The 26983-nt window shown below is 44.1% G+C and overlaps 2 protein-coding genes across 2 annotated transcripts in view; one reads left to right on the top strand and one right to left on the bottom strand.

The window, feature by feature from the left end:
- Positions 1-900, top strand: part of ADCY2 (adenylate cyclase 2) — a gene marked incomplete at its 5' end in the record, with an annotated part of 165540 nt that extends 164640 nt beyond the window's left edge. The window contains one exon of the mRNA XM_017496921.2: positions 81-900. Within this exon, the coding sequence (XP_017352410.2) occupies positions 81-233 (153 nt within the window). The remainder of the gene's footprint in view (positions 1-80) is intronic.
- Positions 901-3981: 3081 nt separating this feature from the next.
- CUNH5orf49 (chromosome unknown C5orf49 homolog) overlaps positions 3982-26983 on the bottom strand; it is a 29741-nt gene continuing 6739 nt past the window's right edge. Inside the window, exons 2-3 of the mRNA XM_017496922.2 lie at positions 8734-8850; positions 3982-5375 (exon numbers count right to left, since the gene is read on the bottom strand). Coding sequence (XP_017352411.1) covers positions 5196-5375; positions 8734-8850 — 297 coding nt within the window. The 3' untranslated portion in view covers positions 3982-5195. The remainder of the gene's footprint in view (positions 5376-8733; positions 8851-26983) is intronic.

The raw sequence follows: 26983 nt of genomic DNA on the forward strand, positions 1-26983 counted from the left end.
TTGGCTCTTCATCCTTGAGGCAGATGGGTTGTATCAGTGTCGGTACTAAGCCCATTTTCCTGTGTTTCTGTGCCTTCTAGGTCACTGAGGAGACAAGCCTCGTCCTGCAGACCCTCGGATACACATGCACCTGTCGAGGAATAATCAATGTGAAAGGAAAGGGGGACCTGAAGACATACTTTGTAAACACAGAAATGTCAAGGTCCCTTTCTCAGAGCAACGTGGCATCCTGAAGAATCACCTTCATTTTGGCAAGAAGACTGTATTTCCAGGAAGTTACCACACACTTTCTGACTGCAACTTCTGTCCCTCGTTTTTGATGTGCGTGCTCTGTCTGTCCTATGGAGCCTCTGCAGACTCGTTCCCATGACCCAGTGGCATACCGTTTGGTGTCTGACGTGTGCCCAGATCGTTCTGCCACTTGCACTGTGCTTGCTCCTAAGCAAAAGGGAAAAGGAGCGTGCATGATAGAAGAAAAGCATCCAGAGAACTAACAAAGAGGAGAGAGGTGAAACACACACACACATTCTTAAGGCAATAAAACTAGGGGGTGTATATTATCTTCTGGTGCATGTTCTTTTCTGGAAAATAACGTAGCTCGCCAACCACATCCGCTCGTCTGATACTCAACCACACAGTATTCGTGAATAAGTTGATTCTGTCCCCCACATGGAGTCTGTGCTTACCTGTCATCTCATTGCCAGTGGTGTCCAAGGGCCCCCGTTGGGACCCACGGCTCTCGTCCCTCTGCTCCATGTGCCTCATGCCAGCAGCACGTCACCATCCATCACCAGAGTTAGTCCTCACAGCCTAGGACCAGTTTTGTACCAGACTCGTCTGATGTTTTGATGCCATTTGTCTTTTGTAAAGTTAATTCATTAAAAGTTTTACGTACTTTGATTTACAGTGCCTGTATCTTATTTTCCTGTCTTCTTTCTCCTGTGGTTTGCTCCAGAATTCAAGTTTGTTTTCCATCCATTCTCCCTTTTGACACAGTTGATTCAGAAAGAGCTCTCCAGAAGCCAATACTGAGATGTAATTCAGATTAGGACACAGTGTGTGACGCAGATAATTTGGTTACTCAGCTCCCTGGAAAGCGGGCAAGCATGCTCAATGTACCTAGTGGTCTGATTTTAATTTGGGCATCTCTAGAGAACATATTCAGGGAAAAATACTTTAACAGTAAAAAGATTGTCTGCGAGCAACAGTGCCCCCTCTGTCCACTACGCTCCTGTCTACAGGAAGAATGTTTTGTTAGAGCTAACAGACATAGACTGCAAAAGAATAATTTGGAAGAAGCTATGCAAATCAGTCTCACAACAGCGTGAACTAACTGCTAGAAGTACTAAGTCCCACTAACTGCCTGTTACGTCTGAGAAGGCGAAAGAAGACACACAGCCAACGCTTATGCATTTTTAAAGGCAGAAGACCTTGAAGAATTTGTTCTTGTAAATCCAACACAAGTTGTTTCGTACTTTTAACATAAAGAAATCATACTTTGCCAAATAGTGAAAAGTAGAGCAATCGTGTGTAATCTAATGTTTAAAAGCAAAACTGCAAATCATAGCCTAGTTGATCAAACTTGTTTTCTTTTTATAGCTCATGGCAGGCATCTGTAAGAGGCAGAGGACCCAGATGACCTCATAGGAGGCCTGTTATTCGTGGGAACTCGAACTTGAAGCACAAGTCCCTGGTTTGATTCCTGGCTCTGATTTTTTACTAGCTGTGTGACTTTGAACACATCTCTTAGCCCCTCTTAGGAGTACTTTCCTTATTGGCAACTCATGGGATCGGTAGTGATTAAATGAGGCAATGACTGTGAGCAAGGCTGGCAGGTGCCCTGTGGCATTCACAGCATGGTGCAACTGCTGTGCCAGGACTGTGATTCATTCCCAGTAAAAAGCACTTACAGAAGCTGATAACCGTCCCTCATCACCAAAGTGTGAGTAGAGCATGACTTATTCAGTATTCTGCTTCAATCGAGAATTTTTTGATCCTGTAATCACAACTCGGCATTGGCCTTAATATACCCAAATCTCCAATAACAGTCATTGAAGCAAGAGAACTATTCCAAAGGCATTTTTGTTCCCTCTAACCGAAATCTGGACTAGGATGCCATTGTGTTTCCGTGAGCTCAAACTGCTTTAGAATTTATAAGATGAGCAGCAGATGTGCCTCGTAGGTTCTTCCTCCCTTACCATCCTAATTACACTCATCCTCAGGTCACCTTAGGTCATCTATCCTGAGTGAACACCCCCAGCTGAGTGATCCACCAAGTTCTCATAAACGGAGTCCCTACCACTCCCCCAAGGGATGCACTGAACTTGAGTTTGTGCTGAAAAGAACTCAAAAGGAGAACTGTGCTCTCCCAAAGCCATGTCACCAGTCCTACCAAACAATAGGCTTTTAAAAGCAATCAGAGTCTGTCAGAATCCACTGTGGGAAGCTCCATGTGGGCCCTTCTAGGTGTGGTCCCATAGCAGCAGCCTTAGCATCACCTGGGAGCTTGTCAGAAATGCAGATTCCCAGGCCCCAACCTGAAGGAGGACCCTGAATCTGAAATCCCTGGGGTGGGGGACCAGCACAATCATTGTCTAGTGAACAGGTTCCCCAGGTGATGCTGATCCCTGATCAAGCTTGAGCACGCCCTCCTTCCCTCCCCAGTGTTTCTGCAAATGAGGAAACAGGGGCAGAGTAGCTCAGGCACATGTGTTCAGAGTTCCACAGCTGGTTAGCAGTCGAGGCCAGGCTAGAGCGGAAAGCTGCCTGTTCCCTGAATCTGAAAGAGCATTCATCCTGGTCAAAGCTCCTTAAAGCTCTGAGCAGCTAAAAGCATCCCTGTGAGCAAAAATGCCACGCAGAAAACCTAAAGGGCACCGCTTATCAGCCCAGGTCCGAGTGCTATTGGTTTCAAGAAGAAACCTCTCCCTAATGCTCTCCTTAACCTTTAAGTCTTACAGGAAGCCTCTCATGAAAATTGCCTCTAGTCCAGTTGCCGAAAACCCCAGTGTTTTATGTATCTGTTTAGAAATGTCTAAGTTTTATCATCAATCCACAATGTTATTTTTCCTTCCCAATTCAATCTGCTCCTAAAGGCAGAACCATTCATCTTTCCTCTGCTCGGATACATGAATGACCAGGAAACATCATCAGGCCAGGTGCAGTGGCTCATGCCTGTAACCCTAATATTTTGGGTGGCCAAAGAGAGAGAATCACTTAAGTCCAGGAGTCTGGCCTGGGCAACATAGCGAGACCACATCTCTACAAAAAATAAGAATATTAGCTGGGGATGGTGGCATGAGCCTGTAGTCCCAGCTACATGGGAGGCTGAGGTGGTCAGCTCACTTGAGCCCAGGAAGTCCAGAATGCTGTGAGCCTTCATTACACCACTGCACTCCAGCCTGGGTGACAGAGCGAGACTTTGTCAAAAAAAAAAAAAAAGAAAGAAAAGAAAAACCTAATTGCCCAGTGATGAAAATTTTATAAACAAAACAAATCATACTATAAGAATATATTATCTTACATACAATGACTTTAACAAGCATTCATTCATTGGCTTTAAATGATAAACATTGGGATACCAAGATAAATACACGTAATTTTCTCTTACTGCTTAACAAATGTGAGATTTTTTCAAATCTCGGCCAATTACAGCCCTGCCTATTGAAAGTCAGTATGTAGTAGAAGGTGAAGGGAGAAAGGTCTGACTTAAAGTAAATGACAATAAGTTACTTTGACATCAGTTTATTGCAGTCACTTACAGATGCTTTGTCTTTGTTGAAATCAAGTCTGAATAATGAATAATTTATAAATATTTCTATAACCCAAACTTTATATATTTTCTATTATGTTATTATAAATGTGGTATAATGCACCCAAAGGCATTCGAAATAAACGACTGCCATTTGTTTGAAATAAATAAAAGGCACTTACACTGAAAAACTGTTTTCAGAAAAATAAATATTTAGGAGTCACTCAGCCTTGAAATCGCTGGCAATTCAGTGTCATTTATTTTTAGAGAATCCTCTTGGCAGATTCAAAACGATAAAACCAGTGATGGAGGAATCAGCATTGAACTTAATTAGACCACCTGCCCATTCACTGCTAAACTGTGGGAAATTTAATCATGGTAGATGAGAGATGAGTTCTTCCAAGGGATCCATTCATTAAAAACGTAGTTGATGCCTTAATACTTGGGTAAGTTTCAAATTATCTCCAAAGTAAGTATTTTCAACTTAGGTTAAAAGCAACTGCATCCAAAAAGAAGACTGTTTAAAGTCAAGTCACTGCTGTGATGATGGGACCCTGGGCGGGGCATGCACATTGTGCTCGTGTTATGCCTGCAATCTAGCAGCTCACTGCCTCCCAAATGAACTCTTCTAGGTTTGGAAATTCCACTTTAAAGATGAGGACTTGTCTGCTCAAATAGATGACATGACTTGCCCTAGAACACAAATCTAGAAAACGCAGCAGCCAGAATTCTACCCGAGTTCGTTGAACACCAAAGTCTCTTCCCATGACTGGCCCCCTCTCCCTGAGCGGTGACAGTGAACACTGCTGGCCACCAGGATAACAGGGCCACCCATCTTACTAGGGCTCCCAGTCCCAGTTGCAAAAAAATCTGTTATTTGTGGTTCAGACCTCTGGAACAACAAAAATGTAGTTTCTAGAGTTTGACTGTGCCAACAGACAATTGTCATTACATCTCCTCTTGGAGGAGGGAACATGTCAGAGTTGTCTGTGTTATGAGGCAGCAGGAGTTCCCATAACTCTTGGGAAACATAACTGCACCTCACTCCTGTGACTGCCTCCCCAAAGAATCCTGGCAAATGTAGACAGCCAGTGAACAAAAGCCAGCCCAATCATTACTAAGGGGAACAAAGTTTTCATTTTATTCAGGTGCTCACAATGAATCAGTCTCCAGTATCATTTGATCAAAAATAATTCCAGCTAAAGATCATCCCACTAGAGACTCTTCACGTGTACTACAGGTGTTTGCTCAGGCTCCTTGCCACAGCAGCCTGAGGGAGGCTGCTAATGTGTTCATGTGCCCACAGTAGAGATGTAACACAGGCATAGCCAAGCTCCTAGGTGTCATGAGAAGGGGAAAGAAGGCTCCAGACACCACCTTCTCACTGTAAAACTTTGCCAGCCCACGGGGTATCGTGACACACCCTGTGGGCCACAGGGATGCTTCAGGCTGGAGCAATGTGCCCAAAGCCAGGTGCCCTGAGGCTGGGGATGTCATTCTTCCTGTAGAAGTCAGCCTGTACGTGGTTGGCGCGACCGAAGTCCCGGTTTAGGGGTTCAATGGGCTGATTGATGCGCTTCCCATAGACAGAAGACGTCAGCACACCAACCGGCCTCTCCTGTTCCTGGTGAAAGTTGTCAAAGCACATAGTCAGCACCACTGCATTCACCAGCACAGCTCACCCGCATGTCCATCAGCCTCAGTACTGGGAGCTTTTTCTGCCACGGTGGACCAAGAGGATGCCTCCATGCTGAAGCCAGGGGGTCTCCTTCAACTGTCCCAGACCATTTGCTCTACCTGTCTGTCCTTGTGCTCTTTCTGGTCATTTCCCTCTCCTGCTGCTGCTGGTCCCTTCCCACCACCCAGATCCTGGCTCAGATGTCCAGGTCCTCCCTGGCCCCGCCTCTCCCCAGCTCCCTGCTCATCCCTTTCACTTTCTGCATCTCCTCACATCCTCACATGGCTTCCTCTTCCTATATACCACCACTCATCACTACCTAGAATTTGCTCATGATTTCTTTTTTTTTTTTTTTTCGAGATGGAGTCTTGTTCTTGTCGCCTAGACTGGAATGCAGTAACGCAATATCAGCTCACTGCAACATCCGCCTCCCAGGTTCAAACAATTCTCCTGCCTCAGCTTCTCTAGTAGCTGAGATTACAAGAGTGCACCACCACACCTGGCTAATTTTTGTATTTTTAGTAGAGATGGGGTTTCGCCACGTTGGCCAGGCTGGTCTTGAACTCATGACCTCAGATGATCCACCCGCCTTGGCCTCCCAAACTGCTAGGATTACAGGCATGAGCCACCACACCTGACCCATGATTTCTGTGCCTTTACTTTATCTCTCTCCCTGCAGGAATGACAGCTTTGAGAGGATGGGGATTTTTTCCAAAAAACTATGTGCCATGTTTTTCTCCTGAGGAAAATACTAACTTTGCTGTCAACTTAGAACGCACTACATATGCTGGTGATGGTGGCTTGGTAACTAAACTTGGAAGAAATGTTCTCATGTGTGCAACTTCAGCCCTGCAAGATCAACTTTTCCAGAAAAATTATGAAAGCCAGGACTCAGCGGTTAAGCAGAGACTTGTTTTTATCTGTTGAAGAGAACATCTTAGCTTTGCTGTCCTTAAATTGTTAAATTCTAAAGAACCAAACAATATTACAAGAAAAATACACAATGACATGACTGAACAGAGAGAGCTATAATAGTAGCTTAGCCTTAGCTTCTTGGCACTAATAGAGAGAGCCGCATAAAGAAAATTAAATAGAGCAGCTGAGCACAACATTAAATATATATGTGTATGTGCACACATAACACAATACATGTACGCATAAATGTACATGCACATACACAATACAATATACGCATATGCATGATATATACATGTATGCACACATATATACACACATATACACATCCACATATACACATGATGCACCTATACATACATTTACACACATTCACAAGCAGGCACACACACATGAACACACATATACACACATATAATATATGCACACATACACACATGCATATACACATATGTACACATGTATATGCAGAGATACACATATGCATACACACAAATCATGTATAATATATAAAAATATATCTGTATATATGTATACACACATCCATTCATACATGTAAGTACATGTATGCCTATATACATGCATACACATATACACATACAGTCATGTGCCACATGACATTTTACTCAATGATGGATCACATATATGATGGTAGTCCCAATAAGGTTATAATATTAGGTTGGTGCAAACATAATTGCTGTTTTTGCCATTAAAATGGCAAAACGTAATAGAACTGAAAAATTCCTATCACCTAATGATGTCATAACTTTTGTCATGTCGTAGCACAACACATTACTCATGTGTTTGTGGTGATGCTGGCGAAAACAAACCTAGTGTGCTGCCAGTCATATAAAATCCAGCACATACAGTTATGTACAGCTTATAGTACTTGACAATGATAATAAGCGACTATGTATTTATTATACATAGGTTTATGTATTTATGATGCTTTTATTACCATTTTAAGAGTGTACTTCTTCAACTTGTTTTTTAAAGTTAACAGTAGAAAAGCCTCATGCAGGTTCTTTAGGAGGTATTCCAGAGAAGATATTGTTAGCATAGGAGATGACAGCTCCATCGTGTTGTGTGTCATTGCCTTTGAAGACCTTCCAGTGGGACAAGGTGTGGAGGTGGAAGGCAGCGATACTGACGATCCTGACCCTGTGTAGGCCTAGGCTACAGTGTGTGTTTATGCCTTAGTTTTTAACCAAAAACTTTAAAAGCTTAAAAAAAAAACAAAAAGAGAAACCTTATAAAGAGATAAAGAAAATATTTTTGTCCAGCTGTACAATGTGTTTGTTTTAAGCTAAGTGTTACTACAAAAGAGTCATCAAGTTTTTAAAATTAAAAAGTTTATAAGGTTAAAAAGTTATAGTAAGTTAATTTATTATTAGAGAAAAAAATTTTTAATGAATTTACTGCAGCCAAAGTGTACAGTGTTTATAAAGGGTACGGTAGTCACGGTAATGCCCTGGGCCTTCACATTTACTCACCACGCACTCCCTGACTCACCCACAGCAGCTTCCAGTCCTGCAAGCTCCATTCATGGTAAGTGCCAACACAAATGTATCGTTTTTTATCTTTTATGCCACATTTTTACTGTACCTTTTTATGTTTAGATACACCAATACTTACCATTGTGTTATAATCCTCTACAATATTTTATACAGTAACATGCTGTACAGATTGATAGCCTAGGAGCAATAAGCCGTACCATATGGCCTAGGTGTGGGGTAAGCTGTTATCTAGATTTGTGTTAGTTACACTCTGATGTTCACTCAATGACAAAATCGCTTAGCAATAAATTTCTCAGAATGAATCCCTGTCGTTAAGTGATGCATGACTGTACATGCACCCTCCACCACACACGAACACACACACACACACACACACACACACACGTACATACACACACGTACAACCATACCTCAGAGATATTGCAGGTTTGGTTCTAAACCATGGCAATAAAGTAAACATCACTATAAAGTGAGTCATAAAATTTTGGGGGGTTTTCAGTGCATATATAAGTTATATTTACACTACACCATAGTGTATTAAGTGTGCAATAGCATTATGTATGAAAAATGTACAGATCTTAATTTGTAAATACTCTATTGTTAAAAAATGCCAACACAGAGATAGGAAGGGAGCACACGCTGTTGGAAAAACGGCACCAACAGACTTGCTTAACATAAGGTTGCCACGAACGTTCAATTTGTAAAAAAAATGCAGTAGCTAATAAACAATGAGCTTGAGATGCAGAAAAAAGAAAGAAAAAAAATGCAGTATCTGTGAAAGCCAATAAAGTGAAGTCCAATAAAATTAGATATGCCCGTACAGAGATTTGTTAATCTGTTGACAACCTGTTAATATTCTGTCTTAATATTACCTCTTCATTAACATGAAGTCCCAGGCTTTTTGCGTGTTCTCTGTCATCTCGGTGCAACTTCTGATCATAATCTAGGCGCCTCTTGAAAACACAGTCGTAGAGGGAAATAATTCCTGTCTGGAACAAAAAGAGAAAGAAAGCCATGGGTTAATTTGAAGGCGGAGACATTGAGGCCTGGTGGAGCACAGATGCCAGTTCTTTCCCAAGGGAGGCCCGAGGTGCATGTGGTGAGTATGTGGTAGGAAAGGTCATCTCACCAAGAAGGAGCAGCTGTGACCTGGAGCCGGGAGAAGCCCAGACCTTACCAGCAAGAGATGGTTGCTAAGAGACCCCAGATGAAGTAGAAACATTTTCATGGCACTTCTCAACTTTCTCCTCCCTTGTTGAGAGAGGTGGGTCCCCAAGCTCTCTTGTTGTCTGACTCCATTGCTAGAGCTCAAATTTTAAAATATAAATGTGTGTTAGTCCATTCAGGCTGCTGTAACAAAATACCATATAGACTGGGTGACTTATGAGCAACAGCAGTTTATTTCTCACAGTCCTGGAGGCTGCAAAGTCCAAGTTCAAGGCCCTGTGAGATTGGGTGTCAGGTGAGGGCCCAATTTATGATTCACAGATGGTGTCTTTTCCCTGTATCCTCACATGCTAAAAGGGCAGACAAGCTCCATCAGGCTTTTTATGAGGGCACTAATTTTATTTATGGGAACTGGACCCTCAAGGCCTAACCCCCTCCCAAAGGCCCTGCCTCCCAATACCACCACACAGCGGGTGAGGCTTCAACATAGGAATTTGGAGAGACGCAAGTATTCAGGCCGTAGCAAAATGACATCTCTAAGGTTATGTATGTGTATACTTTTTCTTTGCGTCTACTTGTTTTGTGTTTGTCAAATTTTCTATAATAAGCTTGAGCTTCTTTGAAAAACAAACAATACCTACAAACTAGGATAATGAAACTTAACAGGAATCGCTAGTGCAGGAACTCAGGGCAAACTTCTCTGCCCTCTGACAGTTACCTGAAAACCAACTGACAGAAGGAAGATTAAAAGAAAGGCATAAGCATTTTTATTAATGTGCATGGGGGAAATCTCAGGGTGACTGCCCTGCCACACAGTGGGCTGCAGATGCTTCTACAGGCTTCTTCACATGAGAAAGGAAGATGGGGAACTGAGGATGATTTTATGGAGGCAGTAAGTTATTTTTAGGGGATACAATGGGCTTGGAGAAGATATAATGGTTTGGGACAAAGTCTGTTGGGCCCACAGAGCTGACAATGGTCTGTGACAAAAGTCTGTTCAGGTGTCTTAGCAGACTTCAACCTGTCTTCTCATGATAGGAGTGCAGTTAATGCAAAGTCAGGGAAGGTACCAGCGGTCCTTGTTTTTGTTAGGAACAAGCTGCCTCCTCTGATAATTACGGAGCAGCCAGGCAGGTTAACAAAACTTGCTTGCCTGTCTTTGGGTCTATTCTCCTTTCTCTCAGCTACCCTTACGTTATTGGTGCCAAAACCCAGGAGGGGTGCGCTCTAGCTGGGCATCCTTAAGGGACTCTCTCTGGCTCTTTCTCTCTCCTTCCCTCTCTCTTTTTCTTTCTTGTGCCCTTTACCCGGAACCCTTGACTGTCTCTGCTTCCCAAAAGACCCAGAACTGGGCCAAGGGCTTCCTACGGCCTCCAGGCCTCTGGTTCCTCTATTTCAGGGAAGCCTGACTGGTATCAGAGGATACCTCCCATATTCCGAACAGGGCCCCCGGGACAGGGGACACCCTCTCCTGCCATCCTGGTCAATCAGCAGTCTCTTCTTCCTCTCCCTTCCTCCCCCATTTGCAATAGGAGCCTGTCACGCTATCCCTTCCAAAACTACCCCCCTTGGGTGTCTCCTGCGTAATATCAATTCTCTTGGCATCCATTCAGAAGTCTGTCCTAAGAGGCTTATCTTTTACAGTAATATCGTTTGGCCTCAATACAAATTAGTCAATGGCTCCCAATGGCCTGAAATGGCACTTCTGATTTCAATATACTTAGAGACTTAGACAACGCTTGCCACTGCAGTGGGAAATGGTCTGAGATTCCGTATGCTCAGGCTTTCTTCACCCTCTGTAGCCATCCTTCCCTCTGCCGGTTCTGCTCTACTTTCCAAAGGTTCCTCGCTGGTTCCAAACCTGACTGTTTTCCTGCCACACTCCCCATAGCCCCAGCCAACGATTCCTCTTCCTTTGACCCCGCTGATTTTCCTCCTCCTCAACCACATCGTAATTCCCACCGGAGCATCATAATCCACTGCGCGTCCCCACACCAGCCCTACCTCCCTCCCAGCCACCTCGCTTCTGCCTCTGAATCCTCCCGGTCTCTGCCCCGTACCCATTCCCAAGCCCAACATGCCCAGCAACCAGCTCCCTTGGGCTCCCTTGCTTCCCCTCCGGGAGGTAGCAGTGGCTAAAGGAATTGTTCGTGTCCATGTCCCCTTCTCCCTCTCCGATCTCTCCCAGATTGGAAAACGTCTTGGGTCCTTCTCCTCTGATCTCGATACTTATATCAAAGAATTTAAATATCTCACCCAGTCTTATGAACTCACTTGGCATGATCTCTATATTATTCTCTTTTCTACCCTCCTTCCAGAAAAGAAGGAAAGAGTGTGGCTCGCGGCCCAGGCACATGCGGATGATCTTCATCAGTGAGACCCTACTAAGCCCATCGGAACCGCAGCCGTACCCCGATAAGAGCCTTCCTGAGAGCACCAACCCACAAATTGCTTGCCTTATTTCAGGCCTTAACTAGGCTGCCCATAAGGCTGTAAATTTTGAAAAACTTAAAGCTCCCAAAAGGCAGATAAAAATCCTGCCCAATTCCTTTCCCACCTTACAGAGGCTCTCCAAAAGTATACCCGCGTCAACCCTGCCTCCCGAGAAGGAACTATTGTTCTTAATATCCATTTTATCTCCCAATCTGCTCCTGACGTTTGGCGCAAACTTAAAAAGGCTGAAGATGGTCCTCAAATCCCACAACAAGGCCTCCTTAACCTGGCTTTCAAAGTCTTCAATAACAGAAATAAGCAGAGTAAGCTAGATAAAGTCCAAAGGCATCGTGCTAAATACCAGCCTCGAGCTGCAGCTATCCGTCAGCCTAGCCATAGTACCCAAGGGCACTGATAGCAGTGGCCCTCCTGGGCCTTGTTTTAAGAGCGGCAAAAAAAAGGTCACTGGGCCCTCGCATGTCCTAACCCAAGAGTGCCGAAAAGCCCTTGCCCACTCTGCCGGGAGACAGGCCCCTGGAAGTCTGACTCCTCTCAACAGACGGACAGAAAAGCCTGCACCTCAGAGCCACCACCCACTCAGCAAGACAAAAAGTGAAGAATCACTTGCACTCCCGCAGCTGCTCGGCCTAGCCGCTGAAGACGGCCGAGGCTCAGGGCCCCTAGCCCCATCTGCCATCACTGCATCAGAGCCCAGGGCAACTCTGCTAGTAGCAGGCAAGCCGATCTCTTTTTTCATCAATACCGAGGCCACACACTCAGCTTTGCCTGAATTCTCAGCACCGACTCATCCCTCTCAGGTCTCAGTCGTGGGGGTTGGCGGACTCATCTCACACCCACGTGCCACCAGACCTCGTACTCGTTCCCTATTTCATACTGTTTTCTCACACTCTTTCCTTACCATGCCTCATTGCCCTACCCCCAATGTAGGCAAAAACCTCCAAACTAAATTCAAAGCTTCCATCACCTTTTTCTGTTCCCCACAACCAGATTCTCTCCTACTCCTCTCTGCCACCACGCCAGCCCTTGACCCCTCCCCAAGATATCCACTCCCCACTTCTCGTTAATCCTGTAGTGTGGGATACCACTGCCCCTTCTCTAGCAGCTCACCATGACCCCGTCAAAATTCAGCTAAAAGGCCCCTCCAAATTTCCTAATGTTTCTCAGTATCCCATTTCATGAACACACCTAACAGGCTTACAATCGTGGTCAACAGACCCCTCTTGCAAGGCCACCTTAGGCTGACTCTTTCTCCATACAATACCCCTATACTCCCTGCCACAAAGGCCGGTGGCTCATATCTGCTGGTCCAAGATCTCCGGGCTATCAGTCAGGCGGTCCTTCCCGTCCATCACGTAGTGCCCAACCCCTACATACTCCTTTCCCTCATCCCTCCAGACACAACCCGTTACACTGTGATAGACCTGAAAGGTGCCTTTTTTACATTCCTCTTCATGGTGACTCCCAAGATCTCTTTGCTCTCACTTGGACTGACCCTGAAACCCTCCGGTCAGACAACTTACTTGGACAGCCCTCCCCCAAGGCTTTAAAGATGATAGTCACCATTTCTCTGGGCAAGCTCTAGCTCAAAACGTCACCTCTCTAAACCTCTCCCCTAGCCGGCTACGCCAGTACGCAGACAACCTTCTCCTCTCCGGTACGTGAACAACCTCAACCTTCTCCTCTGCAGCCCCTCCCTAGAGGACTCTCAAACTCACACTATTACCCTTCTAAACTTTCTTGCTAATGAAGGATGTAGGGTCTCCCCCTCCAAAGCACAACTCTCCATTCCAACAGTCACGTACTTAGGGGTCCAGCTCTCCCGCCGGGGCCTGAGCGATGACCTCAGCACAGGCAGCACTAATAGACAGCTTGTCGCCACCCGCCTCACAGGATGAAATCCTCTCTTTCCTAGGACTAGCAGGCTTCTTCAGAATACGGATTCCCAGTTTTGCTCTCCTAGCCCGCCCCCTCGACAAAGCAGCTAAAGGCCCTGTCATTGAGCCCCTAAACCCTTCACACAACGTAATCCCTAGCTCCCACAAACTTAAAGCTGCCCTCGTCACTGCTCCTGCTCTGTCTTTTCCTGACATCTCTCAGCCCTTCATTCTCTACACAGCCAAAAACCATGGAATAGCCGTTGGTGTCCTTGGCCAACAAAAAGGAAGTCCTCCTTCCTTCACACCCATAGCTTATCTATCTAAACAATTAGACAAGGTCGCCCACCTGCCTCAGAGCCCTAGCAGCAGCCGCCACCCTAACCTTAGAAAGCAAGAAACTAACATTCAGTCAAGACACCACAGTCCGCAGCCCACATAATCTACAAGATCTCCTCTCCTCCTAAGCACAGAACACACTTTCTCCTCGTATGCAACTACGCCATGCCCTCTTTCTTGACAACCCTGAGTTCTGCCTCTCCACAAGCGCTCCCCCCAGTCCTGCACCTCTCCTTCCAGTACCTTCCTCCTCTCCCACCCACTCCTGTACTGAACTCCTTGATCACCTACAGGCTTGTTTCCCTGATATGCCCCCTGTTAAAAGAACTAAGTTTCTTCTTACTCTTACTGATACCTTCTGTGGGTGGGTAGAAGCATTTCCCATCTCCTCAGAAACAGCTGCAGTAGTCTCCCAAATTCTTTTAATAGAAATCATTCCTAGATATTTCTTCCGTGCTCCATACAATCAGACATTGGCCCTAGCTTCATCTCCCAAATCACCCCAGAAGTCTCCCAGTCCCTGGGCGTCCAGTGGCTCCTCCATATCCCATACCGGCCTCACTCATCAGGAAAAGTTGAGAGGGCAAATGGGATCCTTAAAACTCAGTTAACCAAACTCACTGTAGAAATCCAGAAACCCTGGACCGCTCTTCTGCCCGTAGCCCAGTCCCCATATCAGAGCCAGCCCGAAAGCACCCTCCTTCCTCAGCCCATTGGAGTTAATGTATGGACTCCCTTTTCTCTTACAAAACACACCCCTTTTAACTCAGCTAGGATAATACCTCCCAACACTTCCCTCACCCACCATCTCCTCCATGAACAAGCAGACCGAGCCCTCCCACAGCCCCACAAAGGCCCCGCCAACCAGACCTACCAGGAGAACATGTCTTTCTGAAAACTCTTGACTCAGCAAGCGTTAAACCAACGCGGGAAGGTCCCTTTCAAGTTCTTCTCACAACCCGCACTGCAGCTAAACTCTCAGGACATGTCTCTTGGCACCAACTTTCCAGATTAAAAAGAGCTCCTGATGTGCCCACTAACCCGCCAGCCCCGTCCTCGCCGATTCTCCAGTTCTCTTCTCAGCGCAAACTCCGCCTCAGGCCTGTTCCCGAGGACAACCTGCTGCGGTCTCCCTCCTCTTTACTCCCCAAATCCCTGAAGGAATGTAAACGCCCTGCCCCTGCCTATACTGCCGCTTTACCCTCTTCCTCTACACTGTCTGCAAAGACATCTCTGGTTTTACCCCTAAGCTCCCATTCTTAACTCTCCTTTGGAGTGGATAAATGACCTATTTTTCCGAGGCACTCGGCGAGACTTCTCCCCAGATGAGACACAGCTGTTTGCCTTTCTATTCACTCTTCTGTCTGCCCCTCCTACTCCTGTGGCTGCCCAGCACCTTCGCACCTCCCCCGCTTCCTCTCCTCCCTAACTACCTCTACAAAACCCTCAGCTTAACCCATTCACTGCTGAACCAATCCAACCCAACCCTAGCAAAAGACCGCTGGCTCTGCCTCTCCCTGTCAGCCACACGTATACTGCCACTCCTGCCACTGCAAAAACATAGGTTTTTACCGAATTAACCTATCATCCCCAATATGAAAGTACAAGCCTCTCCCAGCCCTTAAACATGCAGTCATTAGCCAGGTTTCCCATCTCAGAAAAAAACAACGAAAAATACTTTAACAGAATGCACAGTACAACTTCTGCGTTCCTATATTTCCAATCCCACCCAACATACAAACAATAATAACAATACACGGCCTCATAACCATAAATACAGAGTTAACTCTCCAAGCCCCAATTTGCTTTCAAGGCAATATATCTTCAGGTCTACCTCTGGGGCACCTACAGCCCCATCAGCGCAATTATACCTTACAGCTTCAGGCCCCAACCAACTACCAAAACTTTCAAGTCTTCCAGGCCGCTCCATTTAGGCACCTGTCCGCTTTTCAGGACCCCCTAAAGTCGTTAGTAAGTCTCTACTTAACAAACAATGAGGATTTTGCAATGGAAGACATAACTATACACCCATGGACCTCTTGCAGCACAGCCCCCAGCCCTGATAAATGCCTCCTTATACCCACATTTAACCATCCTTCTGAATGAATCTTAGTAGATACAAAATGATTCTTTCTTCAATGGGAAAACAAAACACAGGGAGCCACTCACCTTTCCCCACTAACCCCTTTTCAGCGGCTTACTGGAGCTGCCCTAGCTAGCACCCTAGGAGCACGGGAGAAGAACAATAATCTCACACACACTTTTTAACATAGACAACCAGTTCCGTCTGCCGCAGCCAAGGCATATTTTTCATGTGTGGGGCCTCAACTTACCTATGCCCCCCTACTAATTGGACTGGCACCTGCACCCTAGTCTTTCTAAGCCCCAAAATAGGCATTGCTCCAGGGAACCAAAACTTACCAGTCCCCATCAAAGCTCAAGTCTGCCAGCGTTGAGCCATGCAGCTGATACCCCTACTAATGGGATTTGGAATTACTGCAGCCACAGGAACAGGAATAGCAGATCTGTCCCCACCCTGTCCTACTAGCACACCCTCTCCAAGACCTCTCAGACAATCGGTAAGACGTAGCAGAATCCAGTCGTATTCTTCAGTCCCAAATAGACTTTCGAGCAGCAGTTATACTCCAAACCCGTGAAAATTTAAACCTCCTCACTGCCGAAAAAGAGAGCTGTGTGCCTTTTTAGGGGAAAAATGTAGTCAGGACTAGTACAAGATGCAGGTCGATGGTTAAATAAAAAAGCTTCTGAAATCAGGCAGCGCCTCTTCAACTGTTGGACTAAGCTTTGGAGTTGAGCACCCTGCTCCTCCCGCTAGGTGGACCTCTGGTTTCTATTCTTCTCCTAGCATTTGGCCCCTGCCTCTTATAACTCCTCACCCAGTTCTTACAGGACCATATTAAAGCTTTCACCAATGAAACAACACAAAATATAATGCTGTTTCAAGAATACTGACAGTTCCAGGAACAGCAACCCTATGATCTAGCCTCTCCCCATACATCACCCCCATCCAGCAAGAAGCAGCCGGACAAGAACAGCGTCCCCCCTCTATTACCTATTAAGAAGCGAGAATGTTAGGAATACGATGCCTCCTCTGACTGTTGTGGAGCAGCCCGGCAGGTTCATAAAACTGGCTTGCCTGACTTTGGTCTATTCTCCTTTCTCCTGGCTACCCTGACGGTTTTCTTCTTTGGTGGGTCCAGATTTAGGCAGATAAGGAAACATTAGAAATCAGCTTCATCCAGTGCTTTGGGAGAGACAAAGTATTGAGAGACAGGAGTGGGGGGCACGGGTAGGGGGTGGTCATAGAGACCTGGAGGCTTCGTCTTAAAATCAGAATGTAAAAGCACCACATTTTGGTGTATTGCTTCCCCAACACTAACACTAGCCAAGAGTCAGGCTCTCTATGTGCAAAACCCTCTCTTGAGAGATAATGTAATTTTTTCTTTAATCATATGTGTTAAGTGTAACACTTGGTAATCCATATATATATATATATATGTGAATACACATATTACATATAATATACACATATATGTGTATATAATTTACATACACACACAACTCTGATGTACTAGAAAATGATCCATTAACAGAGCTATTATTTGTATCACCTCCATTTTATCATCCCAACTTCTTCTGAATACAAAAGAAAATCTTCCTTGTCTAGTATCTGGTAAAGAATGTGTGTGTTAGCTGGTCTTCAATCTTCACCTTGTAAGTCAGCTTTGTCATTTATGTTATTCCAGCTGCTTTAAATCTTTCTGCAGCAAACTCAGACATGTCTCTATGGGATTTGGGAGCAGCAGGTGTCTAGCTTATGCTTGGTTAGTTTTGTTTGTTTGTTTTCCCAGATAGGGAGCCTAGAATGATTTCTTCCAACAGGAGGATACAGAGGTGGAAGTAGGTAGTGTAAAGGACATAAGACACACATATATACAGTCTGTTGGAAAACACAAAATGCCCATTCACACTGACTGCAGGAACTCGGCACTCTGGCCAGTAATGGAATAACTAGAGCATAGCGTAGCTTCAGTCAATCCTTAGCAAATCATTCACAGATCGTCTGTCATGTGCAACATGCTGTGCTTCTGCTGAGGGAATTTAGAAGATAACTGAGACGTGGCTACTGTCCTCATTCAATGAGCCATCTAGTAAGGAAGCAACACAGTCTTTAAGAATCATTACCTTAAGGTTCATAAGAATTCCAACAGCCACATGTGTCAGGCACCTGGCCAGCCACTGCAGGAATCCTGGCATGTCTTAGTTCAGAGTCACTCTAATCAGCTTGAAGGAGAGAAACAACCTCCAACCAGGAGCTGTGGCTTCTGCCTCTGTGCCTGTGCTGGCAATGTTATGAGTTCACCAGACACGAGCATCTCTCATTGTTGTCTTCACTCTCAGCTTCTGGATGTGTTCACGTCAAACCACCCTGGCCCTCGTGTCTCCTGATGGCAGTCTACCATATAGCTATGTACCCATAGGATTGTTTAAAAGCCTGAATCAATGGAGAATTGATAAGCCATTCAATATTTAATATTGTGACAACTGGCTAGTTATTTGGGTTTTCACGTCGCAGTACAGCCAAAAGTAAATTCTGGATGATGAGTAAAATAAGAGAAAAAGAAAACCCATTAGAAAACTTGTACACTTAAAAACAATAGAAAAAGTCAGAAAATATCAATTACTTTGACTACATACAAATTAGACAGTTGCTTATCAAATAAAATGAAAACTTTAAAAAACCATTTTAAGATAGAGAAATCTCAATATCTTTAACATCCATAACATAAGGCAGCTGTTGATGCAGAGGCTGATTTGCTGCTGGCCTGCAGAGGCTAAGCAAACCTTTTTGGGATGGGCCACCCAGTAACACACAGGAAGCCACGCGCACCACACACTCTGCAAGGATGAGGGAGGATAAATTCTCTAGAGTAAAGACATTGCCATCAGACTTTTCCTTTGAGATTCAGAGCCACTGGCTAGCCAATAGCCTGATCTCCATCACCCCAGCCCACCTCACATACAAGCAATATTTTAAGGGATTCAATAGTAGCCAGACTTTTCTCATCATCTAGGTGTTTCATTGCCTCTGGAATCCCTCCTGACCTGGCTGACCCTGTTTCATGAGTTTTGGGGAGAGTAGCTGCAGTGCACAACATGAAGACCCAGTCTCTAGAACTGAACCCCTGGGAGAAAGCTACACCCATCACCAGGAGGCACTCTCTTCTTCTGCACCCTGAGAATCTTGTGGCAAAGTGGAGGTGACTGGTGGCCCCTCAAACCCTATAATGCTTCCTGCAGGTGGGCAGTCACCCTCACCCAGTGTATTAGTCCATTTTCATGCTGCTGATAAAGACATGCCCAAGACTTTGCAATTTACAAAATAAAGAGGTTTAATGGACTTACAGTTTCACGTGCCTAGGGAGGCCTCACAATCATGGCAGAAGGCAAAAGGCACTTCTTACATGGCAGCGGCAGAGAGACAGCTTGTGCAGGAGAACTCCCCTTTTTAAAACCATCAGATCTCATGAGACTCATTCACAAGAACAGCGCAGGAAAGACCCACACCCATAATTCAGTCACCTCCTACCAGATTCCTACCATGACACGTGGGAATGGTGGGAGTTACAGTTTGAGACTTAGGTGGGGACACAGCCAAACCATATCACCCAGGTCTGAGGGACAGCCCCCCAGAGTGGGCAGCACCAACAGCAAGGAAAACAGATCCTCCAGGAACTGCCTAGGCTTGTGTTTTCTTCTGCACAGTACTTTTAATCAGGCTCAACCCTCCAGAACCGAGGAGCCCCCACTGAGGTGCCTGGATTATTCCGGGAGAAAAACTCTCAAGAAGGAAGAATGGACTTAAGAATAGAAATGAGAATGCAATCACTGTTATCGGAATGAGAAAGGAACTGTTCATTGTATTCCCTATATGGAAGAAGCTTATTTCTTCTCATTCTAATCAGGTCTCCTAAAACATTATCAAAGTAACCACTCTGAGCAGCCATGCCTGCCTCACAGTTCCTGGATTCGTTGCCAACAGTCTTCCACATCTTAGTGTTTACTAGGAATCTTACTGCTTGTGGGTGTGGAATGATCAGAATCTTAGGAAGCTTATTTTTTTTTATTTTTGTGCAGATTTTGCATATTCAGAACTTTCCAGAGTAAAGTTGAATTTTTCTATCATTGAAAATGAAGGACTTAAAAAAAAAATCATTTGCAGGCAGGCACCCTCACTATGAAACGTGACTATCCATTTTTAATACCTAATCAAACTGAAAATCTGTCTTTTTCTTGGATTTTAATTATTAATCTTTATTCTATTTTCATTTTATTCCTGTATGGCTTGAAGCAAAATGATATTAATAAAAACCAATTGGGATTTAGATGCTATCACAAGACAGAGCTTCTGAAATTTTGCCATTAAAATCCCTCAAGGAATTACCTCTACTTCACAGATGATGTTGCTTCAAAAAGAAACAAAGCAAAACAGAAAATGTCCGTTTTTTACCTTGTGATCTCTCCCATTGTGTTTGAATATTGTTAAAATGTTGCATGGGCTTAGCCTGGTCCTGGTGCTTGGTCACCTACCTCAGTTTCCCTCACAGTGACCTCCACCCCGATCCTGAGAAATCACTGTGGACCACAGGCCTGGGCACATGCCATGAGTAGAGTGGAGGCCTACAGTTTTCAACCTACACAGCGCATTAAGCCTACTATTGTGCAAGACACTATGTCAGACTCCAGAACAGAATGGGGAGTCCCTGCCTTAAAAAAGACCACAGACTGAGAAGAGAAGCTAGCCCATTAGTTATGAACCACAGAAAAATACAAATGGAATAAATGGAAAACTCAAAATACAGTAGCAGAAAAGAATGAATGATGAGCAATTGCTTATGCCACGGGTAGGAGGTACAGGTGACTGAAGGTGAGACGGGTGACCGCACCCCACTACTGTGGTGAGAACCACTGCGGAACAACCTCTCGGGATGTGATCAGCTGACTTGTGTCCTCCAAGCATTCCAGTGTTGCAGTCCTAACCCCCAGGAACTCTGAATGTGACCATATTTGAAATAAGGTAATTGAAGAATTAATTAAGATGAGATCACACTGGAGTAGGGTAGACCGCCGAACTAATATGACTGATGTCCTTATTGAAAGGGGAAATTGGGAGGGCACGGTGGCTCACACCTGTAATCCCAACACTTTCAGAGGCTGAGGTTAGCGGATCACGAGGTCAGGAGTTCAGGACCAGACCTGGGTGAAACTCTGTTTCTACTAAAAATACAAAAATTAACTTGGCATAGTGGCATGTGCCTGTAATCCCAGCTACTCAGGAGGCTGAGGTAGGAGAATTGCTTGAACTGGGACCCAGGAAGTGGAGATTGCAGTGAGCTAAGATCACGCCACTGCACTCCAGCCTGGGCTACAGAGTGAGACTCTGTCTCAAAAAAAAAAAAAAAAAAAAAAAAAAGAAAGGGGAAATTTGGACACAGAAATGTGCAGAAGGAAGATGATGTGAAGAGACACTGGGAAAAGATGGCCATCAGCAAGCCAAGAAAAGAGGCCTGGAATGGAGCCGTCCCTCACAGCCCCTAGAAGGAGCGAATACTGCTGAATTGCAACAAAGCAAAAATTGACATATGGTATCTAATTAAGCTTAAGAGCTTCTGCACAGCAAAAGACTCTATTAACAGAGTAAACAGACAACCTACAGAATAAGAGAAAATTTTTGCAAGCAATGCATCTGACAAACGTCTAATATCCAGCATCTTCAGGAAACTTAAATTTACAAGGAAAAAAACCACCCCATTAAAAATTGGGCAAAGGACAGGAACAAACACTTCTCAAAAGACATACATGTAACCAACAAACATATGAAAAAAAAAGCTCAATATCACTGATCATTAGAGAAATGCAAATCAAAACCACAATGAGATACCATCTCACACCAGTCAGAATGGATATTGAAAAGTCAAAAAACAACAGACGCTGGTGAGATGTGGAGAAATGGGAAAACTTTTACACTGTTGGTGGGAGTATAAATGAATTCAACCGTTGTGGAAGACAGCGTGGTGACTCCTCAAAGACCTAGAGGCAGAAATACCATTGGACCCAGCAATCCCGCTACTGGGTATATACCCAAAGGTATATAAATCATTCTATTATGAAGACACATATACATGTATTTTCATTGCAGTACTACTGACAATAGCAAAGATATGGAGCCAACCTAAACACCCATCAATAATAGACTGTATAAATGAAATGTGGTACATATACACCATAGAATACTATGCAGCCATAAAAAGGAACGAGATCATGTCATTTGCAGGGACATAGATGGAGCTGGAGGCCATTATCTTCAGCAAACTAACGCAGGAACAGAAAACCAAATACCTCATGTTCTTACTTATAAGTAAGGACTAAATGTTCAAAATACAGGGACACATTGCAGGGTCCCAACACACACTGGGGCCTATCAGAGGACGGGAGGTGAGAGGAGGGAGATCAGGAAGAATAGCTAGTGGATACTGGGCTTAAAAGCTGAGTGATGGGATGATCTGTACAATCCACCATGGCACATGTTTACATATGTAACAAATCTGCATATCCTTCACAAATTAAAAGTTGGAAATTAGAAAAAAAAATTCCTGGTAACACGCTGATTTCAGGCTTCTAGCCTCCAAAACTAAAAGAAGAAATTTCTAGCCAGGTGCGGTGGCTCATGCTTGTAATCCCAGCATTTTGAGAGGACAAGGTGGGCAGATCGCAAGGTCAAGAGATCGAGACCATCCTAGCCAACATGGTGAAACCCCATCTCTACTAAAAATACAAAAATTAGCTGAGCATGGTGGCATGTGCTTGTAGCCTCAGCTACTTGGGAGGCTGAGGCAGGAGAATCGCTTGAACCTGGGAGATTGCAGTGAGCTGAGATTGTGCCAGTACACTCCAGTCTGGTGACAGAGTGAGACTCTGTCTCAAAAAAAAAAAAGAGAGAGAGAGAGAAATTTCTGTTGTTTTAAGCCACCAAGTTTGTGGTACATTTTATAGCAGCCCAGGCAAACACACTTGGTGAGAAGTAGCCACTATGCCCATGACTCCTCCAAATCTGTGAAGCACTCTTACTCCTAGAAGTTACACACGCTCTCACACAAATAACTGGTGTAAGGTTTTGAGCAAACTGTGGCCCTGGTCCTTTATTTTCTCCTCCCTTTCAGATCATTTAAAGCATTAATTTACTCTCCACCATAAGGTTAAACCAGTAAGTTCTATAAGAGATTAAAAAAATGAGAAAAAAATACCTTTTGTCATGTCATTGTGGCAGGGGTGATGCTATGCGCTCATCACACATACTACCTCTTCCAGAACAAGCAGAAGATGCATTTACCGGTTTTCCTCACAAATAAGTTGGGGCCAGGAATGTGGGTGACTCCAGTGAGTACTACTTCTAGTCGTGGTCCATAAAAAACTTCCAGGCAGTCCTCCAAGCCCTCTCTCCCCAGTCACTGGCTGATAAATTCAGAGCATCCAACAAATGACTCTAAAGTCCTAAGAACTCCCAAGTCCTAGCAATAGTGAAACCATGAAAAAGAAGGCACTTGGGTTTCCAAGAAATTGCACTAAAAGCCTCCTGGGAGAAACATACGTGTCGGGCTGTGCATGAGAAAAAAATAAGCCCTTATGATGTCATGGTTATTATGTTAAGCCTGTTGGTACACCTGATTAACAACCCACTTTCTGGAGAAAAAAAAAATATCTGATTTGTAGTGTTTGATGATTTCTGTGGTGCAAATACTCCAATCATGGTCAATTTTAGGATAGCAATTAAATGCAAAGCTTAGAAGAAATGCTGAAAGTTGGCTTTTGTGAGTCATACAAGCCAGCTCCAGCACACCGTGAGTTGAGTCTCTTCCAGTTTAGGAAGCGTTTCCACAGCACATCCTAGCCACCTTGTCTCATATGCTAGTCAACCTATATGTGGCCTACCTAATTTCCTGTCCTCAGAACCCACAGAACTGCAACCTCTCAAAGCCTCTCAACTTGAGGCTTCCTGTCAGTTTGCTTGTCCAGAGATAAACAACCTACTTTTAAAACTAAAAATCCCCAAAGTGATCCAAAGTTTCCTTTGATTCATGAGGGCCTGAATTTACTTCTGATAAATCCAGTGCATTTCCTTAGAGGTCTGGTGTTGTGTGAAGCTTAATGAGGACATTTTCATTAATTTTAACAGCATTCAAAATTCTGTATCTCAGAGGACTGTTGCTTGTCAAGGACACAATGTCAGGTTTTTCTGAAAAGAGAATACTCAACTATTCCCTTTGGGTTCTTGTTTTTTCCTGTGAAAAAGATTCTGTGTCTTCTCCTGGTATGTTAATATCACAAGTTTTAGAAACTCTTACAAATTTTCAAGTAATCTAGATATTTTGCCATTCGACGGAAGTCAAAATTATTCTTCCCTCTGATCTTGTGTCTGTGTCAAATTCTAAGAGTGCTCTGATTCAGAGAGTTCTGCATTCACCTATGTGCTCAACTTGTCGCCCATTGGAAATTTGGTGATTGTGGAGTCAATTGTTTTTCCTCCTCCACTGATACCAGCTTCCTACTCACCCCACCACCACCAGCCCAGCAATTCACAACTCAGGAAGAAACAGGAATCCACAGGAGCTGAAACTCAAATTTAATTTTCATGTTTCTCTTGATCAAAGCTACTGGGAAAAATGCTGTCTCTTTTCTTGTGTCACTTGCTTATACTCCTTAAAAGGGGATAATTTCAGCCAGAACAATCAGGCAAGAAAAAGAAATAAAGCGTACTCAGTTAGGAAAGGAGGAAGTCAAATTGTCTCTATTTGCAGACGACATGATTGTATATTTAGAAGACCCCATCGTCTCAGCCCAAAATCTCCTGAAACTGATAAGCAACTTCAGCAAAGTCTCAGGATACAAAATCAATGTGCAGAAATCACAAGCATTTCTATACACCAATAGCAGACTAACAGAGAGCCAAATCAAGAACGAACTGCCATTCACAATTGCTACAAAGAGAATAAAATACACAGGAATACAACTAACAAGGGATGTAAAGGATCTCTTCATGGAGACTACAAACCACTGCTCAAAGAAATAAGAGAGGACACAAACAAATGGAAAAACATTCCATGTTTATGGTTAGGAGGAATCAATATTGTGAAAATGGCCATACTGCCCAAAGTAATTTATAGATTCAATGCTATCCCCATCAAGCTACCTATGACCCTTTTCACAGAACTGTAAAAAACCACCTTAAACTCCATATGGAACCAAAAGAGAGCTTGCATAGCCAAGACAATCCTAAGCAAAAAGAACAAAGCCAGAGGCATCACGCTACCTGACTTCAAACTATACTACAAGGCTACAGTAATCAAACCAGCATGGCACTGGTACCAAAACAGAGATAGAGACCAATGGAACAGAACAGAGGCCTCGGAGGCAACACCACACATCTACAACCATCTGATTTTTGACAAACCTGACAAGAACAAGCAATGGGGAAAGGATACCCTGTTTAATAAATGGTGTTGGAAAAACTGGCTAGCCATGTGCAGAAAACAGAAACTGGACCCCTTCCTGACACCTTACACTAAAATTAACTCCAGATGGATTAAAGATTTAAATGTAAGACCTAACACCATAAAAACCCTAAAAGAAAAGAAAACCTAGGCAAAACCATTCAGGACATAGGCATAGGCAAGGACTTTGTGACAAAAAGACCAAAAGTATTGGCAACAAAAGCCAAATAGACAAATGGGATATAATTAAACTCCAGAGCTTCTGCACAGCAAAAGAAACAATGATTAGAGTGAACCGGCAACCAGCAGAATGGGAAAAAAATGTTTGCAATCTACCCATCTGACAAAGATTAAATATCCAGAATTTACAAAGAACTAAAATAGATTTACAAGAAAAAAAAAAAAAAGCCCTTTAAAAAGTGGACGAAGAATATGAACAGATACTTTTCAAAAGAAGACATACATGAGGCAAACAAACATGAAAAAATGCTCATCATCACTGGTCATTAGAGAAATGCAAATCAAAACCACATTGAGATACCACATCACGTCAGTTGGCGATCATTAAAAACTCTGGAGACAACGGATGCTGGAGAGGCTGTGGAGAAATAGGAACACTTTTACACTGTTGGTGGGAGTGTAAGTTAGTTCAACCATTGTGGAAGACAGTGTGGAGATTCCTGAAGGACCTAGAAATAGAAATTCCATTTGACCCAGCAATTCTATTGCTGGGTATATATCCAAAAGATTATAAATAGTTCTATTATAAAGACACATGCACATATATGTTCATTGAGGTGCTGTTTACAATAGCAAAGACCTGGAACCAACCCAAAGGCCCATCAATGATAGACTGGGCAAGGAAAATGTGGCACATATACACCTATGCAGCCATAAAAAACAATGAGTTGGTGTCCTTCATAGGGACGTGGATGAATCTGGAAAGCATCATTCGCAGGAAACTGACACAAGAATAGAAAATTAAACACCACATATTCTCACTCATAGGCGGCTGTTGAATAATGAGAATACATGGACACAGGGAGGGGAGCATCCCACGCTGGGGTCTGTTGGGGGGGCTAGGGGAGGGACAGTTGGGGGTGGGGAGGGATAACATGGGGAGAAATGCCAGATATAGGTGAAGGAGGGATGCATGCAGCAAGCCACCTTTCCATGTATGTACCTATGCAACAATCCTGCATGATCTGCCCATGTACCCCAGAACCTAAAGTATAATTTTTAAAAACAGAGTGATTTTGAAAAACTAAGACATATTGATAAATGAAGAGGGCAAGCTGCAAATATATGTGTCTACATTTGTGTGATCTGTGTGTGAATATTTTCTTGTATAAAAGACATTAGATGCATATCACTACAAACATGCACTCAATGAAGATACAGAGCACATGCTCACATGGGAGTTTTGATTTACAGGAACATGGATTCCTCACTCCTGGTATTTCATTCCATGTGAAAGGTCTCTGCCAGAACTTGCCTGCCTCCCCTTTCACTCATTCCTCCCTCACAGATGGGTTTGCAAGAGAAACTGGGCCTTGGGCTCAGCCTCCCAACCAACCCCTTTTTAAAGAGCTACCGGCTCTGGAGGAAGACGTTCAGCTCCATTCCCCCAAGCCTTGAGTTTTCCAGGGGCAGGTCACAGCATAGCGAAAAATGCAGCTAGCAAAGTGAGAGGAGAAACCATAGCCCACTGCCATTGA

Source organism: Cebus imitator, unplaced genomic scaffold (genome assembly GCF_001604975.1).
Source record: "Cebus imitator isolate Cc_AM_T3 unplaced genomic scaffold, Cebus_imitator-1.0 Scaffold226, whole genome shotgun sequence".
Taxonomy (NCBI): Eukaryota; Metazoa; Chordata; class Mammalia; order Primates; family Cebidae; genus Cebus; species Cebus imitator.